Source organism: Sinohyriopsis cumingii, chromosome 18 (assembly GCF_028554795.1).
Source record: "Sinohyriopsis cumingii isolate HCF-2022 chromosome 18, ASM2855479v2, whole genome shotgun sequence".
NCBI classification, from domain to species: Eukaryota; Metazoa; Mollusca; class Bivalvia; order Unionida; family Unionidae; genus Sinohyriopsis; species Sinohyriopsis cumingii.
In genome coordinates this window covers 54,343,189-54,355,197 of record NC_142978.1, presented here as the reverse complement: position 1 = coordinate 54,355,197, position 12,009 = coordinate 54,343,189, and the positions used below count along the sequence as shown (strand labels likewise).

The 12,009-nt window shown below is 33.4% G+C and overlaps 1 protein-coding gene across 1 annotated transcript in view; it reads left to right on the top strand.

The window, feature by feature from the left end:
- The window catches only part of LOC149776672 (heat shock 70 kDa protein 12B-like), a 41,584-nt gene extending 30,338 nt beyond the window's left edge, over positions 1-11,246 (top strand). The window contains exon 5 of the mRNA XM_089942509.1: positions 10,136-11,246. Within this exon, the coding sequence (XP_089798635.1) occupies positions 10,136-10,942 (807 nt within the window). The 3' untranslated portion in view covers positions 10,943-11,246. The remainder of the gene's footprint in view (positions 1-10,135) is intronic.
- The last annotated feature ends 763 nt before the right edge of the window (positions 11,247-12,009 follow it).

Below are 12,009 nucleotides of genomic sequence, written 5' to 3'. Positions count from 1 at the left end.
ATGAAATAATATTGCTTATCAAAACTTTATATAAAAATCTAAAACTCAATAAAATGACCAGGGTGGAGACCAAAAGACCGTTTCCAGAACCATCTAACTTTATATTAAAAAAGAATAGACCTTCAACTCAAACATGAGTAAACAGTCTATTTATAACTTTCAAAAGAGACAAAAATTATGGATCAGTACACAAAATAAACTAAATATACATAACTTAATGGAAAATTGATAAATGGTTTCTAAAATTGATGAAAAACATTGTATAATATATCCTTTGCATTATACTGGATGTTGAAGTGCCTTAATAAATATAAGTTGTAGCAATATAGTTGGACAAATAAATTAAATGTTCTTAATTTGAAGAATTTTGGATAAAACACATCTACACACACATTCCAGCCGGCGTAAAAGTTACCTACGAAAAAGTTATGTTCGCAACAAAGTTGTTTCGGCTTCCGCCTCTCAAGAGTGTTAATTTAAGTCATTTACGTTCTTTTCAAGTGTATAAGGACAGTTCAATTTAGTCAGAAGAAGACTCGATTGATGGGCAAGAGTGCTAGAACTCTACCATAAGACTGAGAACTCCTTTCGAGTGTATTTCTGTCATAACGTAATTTCATTTTTGACTGAGCTGAGTGAAGATTAGTTCAAAACCCTTTGACAGCTCATATTTTAAATCAGAGATATTGTCAAGAAGACTAATTTGGAATCTTCTGGAAAAAGTTTCTCCTTTAATAAATTCAGTAGTCCACGGACGTTATGTCCAACAACTGATTCAAAGGGACCGAAACTAATGATTCTTGAACTGATTCCCTAACAGCAAACAACAGTAAATGAACACCTATATCACAATCATTTTCTGTATCAAAGAAATATGACCAAATTCTTCAAAGTTTGATTAAATCATTCTAAAGCCCTGGGACTATTATGGTGATTGGCCTAAAATTTAAACTGTTAGATTGCTAATTCGTGCATAACACATTGACTATTCCTGATATGAAATTTGACCTGACCCTGGGAAGGTCAACACTTGTACAAACCTTTTATGAAAGCTTTAGTATTTGTTTTAGTTTTAATATGTCTCAAAAGCACTGCATCAGGAACATTGCAATGCACAGATTATAGTCTACAAGTATTGGTTGTCTGACTGTTTCTTTGTTTTTATGTATTTGACCGATACAGTTTCCATTATTCTGCTAAATGATGCATCAAATGCTGGAATAAGTTGTAGATGTACCTTAGGTTTCTCACCCATGCGAGAGAGAAATCTACCAGTATTGCTAACCTTAATTTTCCTATCTCATTCTGGTTATATCAGACCTGTCGTCTCAGTCATGTGTCAACTTGCTAGGAACTACTTATAAAAAGAAACCGTTGATGTCTTATGTTATGCCTGACCTAGTTGTTATAAAATCCAACAACAACATATATATAACAAAAATAAATTCTCTCGTGAAACAACTTAAGGTCTCTCCAACATTGATAACACCATACAAAGCATTTAGAAACACACACACACACACACACACACACACACACACACACACACACAAACTTCGAGCTATGTGTTACGACTCCATGGTCGTAAGCTGTGTAAAAGAAAGGAGGAGATACCAACACATTTAGCAAAATCAAGAAATAATTTATTTTCCTCCAAAGTGAAAATTCAAAAGGCACTTATAATATCGTGAATTAAATCCCAAAATCATCCCAAATATTCTATCAAACGTCGAAAAGTATAGAATGTTCCGAATGAATTTGAATAATCTTAAATGCCCTGATGTATCAAGAGTCATGAATGTCTTTCTGTACAACTTTGATATAATGCATAATGTCTTTGAATGAGTTCTCATCAATCCCAAAGTGATTTTAGTCCAGAAAGTCATCGAGCACTTTGCAATTCCAATGAAATAATTTAAATTAATAATTAAGTTCAAACTATATAAGAAGACAACTGTTTACTCTGGTTAACGATTCCAAAGACATATTAAACAGGAAAAAATTATTTGTACCAAATCCTTTATACAGCTGTAGACTAATTCCACTTGATCTAAATCAGAATAGAATATCCTATGGAAAACCCCAGGTCTTCAACTCAAATGCACGAAAATATCTTATTTACATCTTAAAATCATGACAAAAATCATGTTGGCATTAATTCCACAACCCTCAAACCTGAACGAAATTAAACATAACACATACACTATATATTTAGTTCTTTATATTTAATCTGTATTATATGTTCCCTTTTCTTAATGATTGTATGTTATATGCATCTGTATTTTGTACTTAACCATGTCCGAAATCAAGTTGATGGTGTTCCTGGCAGGTGGCATATATTTTATAAACAACTTAATACAGTCTGTGTTTCTGTTGTTGTGGATTAAATATTCAGATCATTATTAGTAGAAAACAAGTTTAATTGACTTAATTCTGACCTTAGAAACTTTCAGAATGGAAATTTCCTTATTGTTGACAGGATATTTTCAGAAAATGTTAATTGCTACGTATTTCAAGTACATGATATATAATTCTGTTTACATTGGGGTTAATCATTCTTGCCTTAACAACTGAAGCAGAATCAGTCTCATTGCTGTGTACAGTTTTTTATTTGTTTGTATTAATTGATGAAAAGTATTATTTCACTGGAATTACAATGTGCTCAACTGTATCCTTCAGACAAGAACATTTTGTATTATATTACTGTGAAACGCCAGAACGCCGTTAGCACATTGCCATAACAATCTGATTGGCATATTATCACGTTCCATGCACATCAACAAATTCAATAGTGAAATTCATTTGACAGGCCATTCTAATTCAATTGGAACTTGATCCCTTTAGACTTGTAATATACTTTTAGAACGTTTTGGGTTTTAATTCACAATCCTGTAAGTTCTTTTAAATTTTCTCTTTATATTCTAGAGAAATAAATTATGTGTTGAAATTTACAAAACACGCTGGTTTTTTGCTCTTCTCTGTCCGATAGTTTAAGACCATAGATTCGTAACTGAAAATTGGGGGCTCCTCCCAGGAAACAAATTTCTCTAAACTATTTAAGAAAATTTTGTTTTTGGAGTTTGAATTCACTTTGTTTTGGGATGTTGTAAGTTCCAGGTATTACTTTTATATATTTTAGAAATGTTCATTGAAACCAACAAGCTTTCTTAATGCCATCTAGTGGCAACATTGTATTTTAAATCCTACCCAGGAAGGAAAAATGATGAATTGCTTAAGCTTGGCAGACAAAACAATCTTTCAAAATTTAAGGCTTTAATGATTCAAAACAAGTTTTTGTGACATGTTATACGGTGAAAATTGAAGTTGAGTCAGCAGTGTTTCTGCTTCAGACAGTAGAAGAGCTGATTCCAATACACAGATAAATTGAAGAGGTCGATAATTGTGTCCATAGTGACGTTAAACCTCCCTTGATAAACACAAGGTCGAAACATTTTAGAAAATGACGCTAGTATAGCTGCCAATTTTTCTTTGACTTACAAAGTTGCATTTGTCAGTAAAGTCTTTCGCTATGCATCATTTTGTAGGTAAAATAATACTATCACAGACTCCTACGAGCACTTCCAAATCTGGCTCAACATGTAGGAATCGGGTTTATTGTAAGACTGATCAGATTTCGATATCTCTTTATACATTCACCTATTGCACTAAGATATGCCAATTTATTTCTGATTGCAACTGATAAAATAAAAACAACATATAATCAAGACAGACCTATTCCAAATGCTCTTATTACTAAGAGATCAAGGTCACATTCGTTTACTGAAAGCAATACATGTGTTGGATCAAACAAACTCGTCTGATTATCTTATGGATTATGAACCATTGGTGTCGAAAGGTTCTATTACACTTATGAGTGAATCATCCAAGCCGATCCATATTAAAGTTTCATGGGACACAGGAGCTTCTGATAGTTTTTATTATTAGGTATATTAATTTTTCTGAGAAGACTTCTTCTAGTGAAAGGGTTCTTATCACAAAGTAGAGTACTCATTTGTAATGTTCCTCTCCACTGTGCAAATTTCTCATCAGTCTTATTCGCAGGATCCGTGAAAGTTGGAACAGTGACGTCTTTCCTAGGCATTGACTTTGAGATTAAGTTGTGGGTAATCCACAGCAACTAAAAAGCCTTGTTTGAATCAGAAGTAGATTCTGTTTAAAATGAAATCCTTGATTTATATCCAGCTCTTGGAGAATGATACTGATCAGGAAATTAATCCTTTAGCTGACACATTTGTTGGTCAGTCTTTTGATGAGGTCACGTTTGCTTCTGCTTTGATGAATCAAGCGGTAATTATCACAGTGATCTATTTTACTATTCATTCTCTTTATTCTAATCAGGGAGACAAAAGACAATCAGTCGCTGTCCAACGCGAACAAGATCCTGAAATCTCATGCTTGATTCAGAGGGCTAATAGTGAAAATTAAGTCACACAAATACTTTCGTGCTATTTGGTAAAAATGGAGTCCTTATTAGGAAATAGTGACCACTTGTGATGCCTGCTGGTGACGAGTGGTCAGAGAGCTAGCAAAATGATGTTCATAAGTCGTATATACAAAACCCTATTAGTCTCGCTCATGAAACCTCTTTTTGCTGGCCACTTATGGAACACTAAGACTTAACAAAAGCCCTTGAATATTATTTATAGGCTGAGAATTGAGAGTGATGTTTGTAAATACATTGTATGTTGTCACACTTGTCAAATGGTAGGAAAACCCAATCACAAAGTATCTAATGCTCAGAACATGGGAGATTGTGTCAGTTTCTTACCTAAGACAAGTCAAAATATAAATTAAGGTATGACCAAATAAAGAACAGAAATAGTTTTCAGCCTGGTGATAAAGTTCTGGTTCCACTGCCCATACCTCGAAGTCCTCTTCAAGCCACGTACTATGCTCCTTATAAAGTTAGAAAGGAAGTAAATGACTTAAGTTAAAGCATTGCTACTCCCGGGATGTTAATTTATTATGGATCTATGTTGATGGATATAACCCTGTTAATCGTGCAGTAAATTTAGTTGTATACGTCCCACATTGTCAACATTTATGTGATGGAATGAAATCGTACTGTAGTGACTTTGGGGTAACTAAACTTCGGAATTCAGAAATATTAAATAATCTGAACCAGAGACTTTCACATCTGCAGCTATTAGAAAAGAAGGAACTAAAATTGCTATTATTTGAATATGAGAACTTGTTTCCAGATGGTCTAACAGGAACAAATAAAATCTACCATGATGTTAAAATTGTAGATTCTTCAAGTGTGGAATAGCATCCGTACAAGATGGATCCTCTCACACATAACTGCATGAAAAAAGTAAACCAGTATTTGCTGGAGAATCATTTCATAGAACCAAAGACAAATGACTAGAGTTCACAATGTATTCTTGTGCTGAAGCCAAATAATACCTTCTTCATGTGCACACTATATAAAAGAGAACAGTGTAACAAAACAGATTCATTTCTACCGTCAAAAATTGATGAGTGCATTGAGAAAATTAAAAAAGAAAAAAAGTCACCAAGTTTGATCTTTTAAAAGGATTCTGTAAAAAACCACTTACAGAAAGGACAAAGGAAATGTTGTATTCGTAACTCCAGATTAACGTTATTAATATAAAGTCGTACCTTTTCGGACGAAATGTTCAACTTGGTTTCATTGGTCTGCAAACTGTCGTTAGGCTTTTGATAAGTTGAAGGCAATACTTTAGAGAGCCCCAATTCTTTCAGCTCCAAATTTAAGTCATTTATTTAAAACGTCTGTTGATGCAAGTGATGTTCAGTGACGGTGGAATGTTGATTCAGGAAGACAAAAACGGTGTAGAACATCCAGCGTTCTTTTTCCTTACGAGGGGAGGTGTTATATATTCAATCTGAAACATTGTTTGGGTTTCTTAATGATTATATCGTACGTACATCTGTATTTTGTATGTGGCTTTGTCCATAATCAATTTGATGGTATGCCTTATGGTTGGCATTCATTTTTCAAACAACATAATATATAGCGAATGTTTCTCTGTGTTACGAAATCGTATAAATCCATTTGTTTTATTAAATGAATGTACTCCGGTTTCGTTTTTTTTGTGGGTGCAAAAATACCCGAGGGTGATTTATGTATATTGTACAATATTTCGAAACAGTGAGTTCATTTCAACCTATGCCGTACGTGTGAAATGCTTTCGATGGGAAAAAACAGATCTTCATCAAGCGCACAGACGATGTAGTGCCACATCGTCTTTGTATACATACCTCACAGTAGAACCAAATGTTTACATTACGAAACGTCTTGTGAACAGTCTACTTAAGGACTTGCATCTTCAGCTGTAGCGGCATGTGAGTTATTTATTAATATATTGTGTATATCATAGGTTATAACTATTGTACTACCACGTTTATTTTTGTATATTTTCTATGTAACTCTGGCTTGCGTGGTATAATGCTAATATTTTCTATTCTTGTATGTGACTTAACAGGAGATCTCTATTGGCAATAAAGTTGCATTTTTATTAAGAAACGTTTAGTATCATAGGATTCTTATCAGACACCAGTAGGTTCACTTCTGAACCTCTTGATTGCTTTGTAATGTTGTGCCGATAATGTAATTTGTACAGCTTACCATATATAACGTCATTATGTACTATCGTATATGCCCGTGTCATTCTTAGTACTCCATGCAAAATTTATTTTCAGCTGAAAAGAGCTGACCATGGACATCAGAACTGACCGTGGCAGCTGTGGAGCTGATCCATGATCGAAGCTGACCCTGGCAGCTGTCTAGTTGACCATGGTGGTGAGGGTTGACGGGGTACTAGCTGAAGAGGTGACAGTAGAAGTTTACCGTGACGGCTGTGGCGCTGAAAATAGCCGCTGTGGAGCTGACGATGGAGCTGGTGACGGATCTGGTTCAACAGCGGCCGTGCAGCTAATTGAACAGTGTGTTACTGGCTGAGTAGCAGGTGATCAGGCATTGTTGACCGATTGGTGAGCGACGATTGCTAGACTGACCAAGGAATTGAATGGTGGTCGGTGACGACCTGTAATGCTGACTGCTTGATTGACTAGTGTGACTGGTAGCAGAGTATGATATTGACAGTGTTTTGTGTAACTCCATACATATAATCTTATACCCAGTGTTTTTGGGACTGTAAAGATATTTTGTATGATATCTGTCGCATCGTTACATCATTTTACTATTTGAGTAAAGTACCTCATTCTTAACTATTTGAGTGAATACATCATTTTACTATATGAATACTGTTTGTTTTGTATTCGCATTTATGTTACATTATTTGGTTCGTGCGGATTGTGTTAATTTGTCCAATATTTGGATCTTATACACGCACGTATTAATAATTCTTTTTCCATGCAAGTAATTCATCAATAAACATTGTATTTTTATCAACCATAAAAGTGTTCTGTTATAAATCCGAAATTCAACCCGGTTATCTTGTTGCACTCTGTCGTTGTCGATTAAATATTATTATAATCCTTATGCTTGCTTCAATCTGAGGGAAAATACGGTCTTGAAACTGACCATAGAAAGTTCCAGAATGGAAATTAGTTGACAGAGGATTTTCAGAAAATGTTAATTCCGACCTGGGTCTGGTAGAGGGGTAATATTTTGTACATTTATATCTTTTATAATTCCTGGTACATGGTTGTATCTAATTTGTTTGACTTTTAATAACGGCTGTAAGTTGTCTACAATATTTTTTATTTAGAGTCTGCTAAGACAGTAAAACTACGCAGGATCTATAAATAGATGATTACGTATGTGTTTACTGATATTAATATTAATCTAAAGACAACTTTTGCTTAATTTCTCATTGGTTGATGAGGTTTAGACTGTTTCAGAATTCTCCATTTGATGGACCAGGTCATTTGTTTCGCAATTAAATGAGTAGCATGATCTGTCTGTTGTGAAATATGGTCGTAATAGAAGGTTTAAATTATGTGGAATTAAGTAATCAGACTCATTTCTATTTTGGAGCCATCCTCATTTCTTGTGTTCGTATTCTAAGCCTGCAGATGTGGTTTATGTTGTACTTAGATACTATCTGAGAGGAAAACCATTTGTTTAAAATATTTCAGCAGAAATTGAAAGTGCTCATTATTTGTACTATACTATTATTCTGGATCTGTTGGGAATTATTCGAAGGATTTCTTGAAAACGCCATCTTGACAACATCTCGATTCTTGGCGAACCAGTGCATTTCCGGTTTTTAGTTTTTTACATGACGTTTCATTCATTTAGGACTGTCATAGAACTTTATCAGGATTGTTCTCGATTCACTCCATACCACTGTACATTCCTCACAAACTCTTCATTTACAACTTCGACAGTTAAATTATTTGTTGAGTTTTACAAAACTTGTTGGTTTGCTTCGTTCTATGACTTAGATTATGGTAACAGGCATATAATCTTGTTTACATTGGGAACATTTATTTTTGCCTTACCATCACTATAGAATGAGTGTGATTGTTGTATTCAGCTTAGATTTGTGTGGCTTAACTTATAAAAAATATTGTTCACTGTCATCACAAGGTGCTAAATATCATTATTCGGCTAAAACATTAATTTGGAATTATAGTGAATTCAGACAAGAACAATTTTGATTGTATTATTATGATCAATCGCTAGACTTATTAAATCACTACACGCCCAGTACATTTGAACATTAGCACATTCGAGACTACAGACACATCAACACATTGGATATTGGAATTTATTTGGAATAATACTAGAATTCAAAGTGAACTTCATACATTTGGACGCGTGATAGAATGTTCAGGACTATTTGGGATTTAATTCAGAACACTGTGAGTTCCTTGTAAAGTTTTACTTTGTGTCCTTGATAATTTTGTTTTTAAATTTTACTAAACATATTGACTTCACGCTCTTTTCTGTTACTTAGTTTAAGACAATACAGTCGTAACGATATATATATATATATATATATATATATATATATATATATATATATATATATATATATATATATTTGAATTTTTCACAAATCTATTTCACTTGAAACGTCACTATTTTGAATTATATATATATATATATATATATATATATATATATATATATATATATATATATATATATATATATGTATGTATATATCTATATCTATATATATATATATATATATATATATATATATATATATATATATATATATATATATGCAATAAACTAACAACAAACATTGCGAAACTAGTATCTAACTAGCCTAAGCGCTTTCAACTTTTAATGAGTCTTTTTCAAAGACAAATACAAAACACAGACAAGACAAACAAATAAAACGCAAAAGCCGTTGTGTTTGAAAACGTTACATGGCTCTTTCTACAGGAATTAAGCATTTAAATTATTGCGTTTCAACTAATTTATTTCAACTTGTTGCGGATGCTGAAAAATATTTTTATTGACCTAAAATGCAATGAGCCATAACGACATCTGTTGTTTTATGTAAATTTATGTAAGCACAAGTTCTTTCCCGGATCTTTCATTTTTATAGTAGTAATTATAGGCTATAAAGCAAATTTAGTGAATTATTTAAAAGAAAGTGTGTCGGCTGCAAAAGATAATGTATTTATGCATGGCTGTCTATTTCTAGTCTTTATTTTAAATCATTTGACAGTTCCCAAAATTCAAACAGATTCCAGAATTTGGAATGTTGTCAACTAATAATGTAACGATGCAAAATTTAAAAAATGACCAAAAACATAACTAGTGCTATGCTTTGCTTCTGAAAAATTACTGTGGCTCAGGGACCATTGGGTATTTTTTAGGAGTGTATCAGAAATGTTCTCTTATGGAGATATGCTATTGAACAAAGTAAAATAAGATAAAAGGAGACCGTTCCATGCATACATTGGTTCCAGGACTATGGAGTATTTTTATTTTGTCTAAAAATGTTCAAGTATAGGCATAGGAATTTTAATGTGCAAGTATGACTGTTTGTATGAGAATGAATTAATCCTATTTAAAACTGATTGAGTGGTATATGGCTCGCATATTTTCCTTAATCACTGATTTTTTTGGAACATATTATAGAAGCTCTCGTCATACCCCATATTCATAAGTAAATATTTCTTCTTTCCCATTCCATTTCAGCTTCCAGCGAAGTTGAATAAACTGTGTGAAGATTTTGCTGGAATGAATTTCATGACGTGTCTTGCGAAGTCGGTCTACAGCCAAGAGATTTCTCTGGATGATGATAACGTCATGATTAACCCATCTATATTTGAACTACTATTCCGAAAAGCTACAGACCACATTGTACACCACGTGAAAGGCATTCTTGAAAAAGGTCATGGGAAGGAAATATCCATGCTCCTCATGGTAGGGGGGTTTTCTGAGTCCAAGTACGTGCAAGAAGTTATCAATGAAACATTTAAAAGAGAAAATGGAATGCAAGTCATAGTTCCTGAAGATGCTGGAATAACTGTTGTGAAAGGTGCTGTTCTTTTCGGACGAATGCCTCACTCAGTTGAGTCTAGAATTCTTCGATTCACTTACGGTGAAAGAATATCGCGTAACTTTGAAGAAGGAAGAGATCCAGTGGAGAAGAAACAAGTTAGTTGGGATAGGATCATGTGTAGTGACGTATTTAAATGCATCGCTTCGGCTGATTTGGAGGTTACTAATGATTTCTCGAGCACAAAATCCTATGGTACAACGAGAGATTTTCAGGACATCATACCTCTTGAAGTGTATTACACAACAGAAAAACAACCGCAATTCACCACTGATCCAGGGTGCAAATTACTGGGAGAATCTAATATGCGTATTTCAAATCCATGTGAGGGCATCCGTTATGTGGATGTGACGTACCAGTTTGGATTGACAGAACTGAAAATTAGAGCAGTCGACAGGAAAACAAATCTTGTTTGCCTAACTTCATTCAAAATGATTGAGTAAAACACAAACATTGACTTTCAGATGGCTTATATAAGTCGCAGAATCATCCGTCGAAACTTTGTGTAAAAATCTTTAAGGTTAGGATATAAATTATTGTGGAAAGACTGCTAATAACGGATTAGAACAATCACCTATTTTGTGATGTACCTTATTTCTCCAAGAATAATATAACGTTTTATTAATAATGTAATATTTTTATATCGATATTTATCTTAACACAGATTTATGCATATTTTAAGAATACCTGACACATTTCACATTAAATGAGATACAACTATTTTGTTGCCGAAAGAATTCTGTATTGCGTTTTCAAATTAAATTTATATTATACACGTACATCATTCAAAGGACCTCAAAGCATCATTGGTTGTCATTAAAGGGTCCTTAGCTCTGTAATATAGCAAATTATACTCCTTTAATAAACTAATGACAAAACATTCACGAGACTTCAGTTTCACACTTGAAAGTATTTGGAACTTTCAACATTATGTTATTTCTTTGTGCACTTCTCAAAATGGCAGATGAACATTCCGTACCACTTATTACAAAATATGACCCAAAAGCCTAATAAACACAATTATTCCTGTCTCAAATGATCAAAATAATTGTAAACGAACAAATCCAGAAAATACCCTTATACTACAATATTAGTGAGGCACCATTTTTATGATACTAATTTATGTTACCATAAAGTTTCGTCAATCCTGCACGTTATGATTTCTACTCGTATTAAGTGGCTATCTCACCCACGCCGACTAACCATAACCAAACAAATAATCACTCAAGTGTAACACAGATATACACGATGTATATACAAAAGCACACACTAATCACATTACAATCATAATTTATCATTCAAGTCACATCTTAGAAACAAGAGCTAAACAATTTCCATGCTCTCCTTTCCGTGCACCAGTTTTGCCTGTGCGTGAAGATGATATTGGTATTATCGAGTGAGACAAAGTGTTTCACTGTGATGTGAATACTAATTTATACATGTATACCACTGATTTAAAAACTATTGAGGTATCCATTCATATGATTATAAAGCAGTCAGTCACCAATAC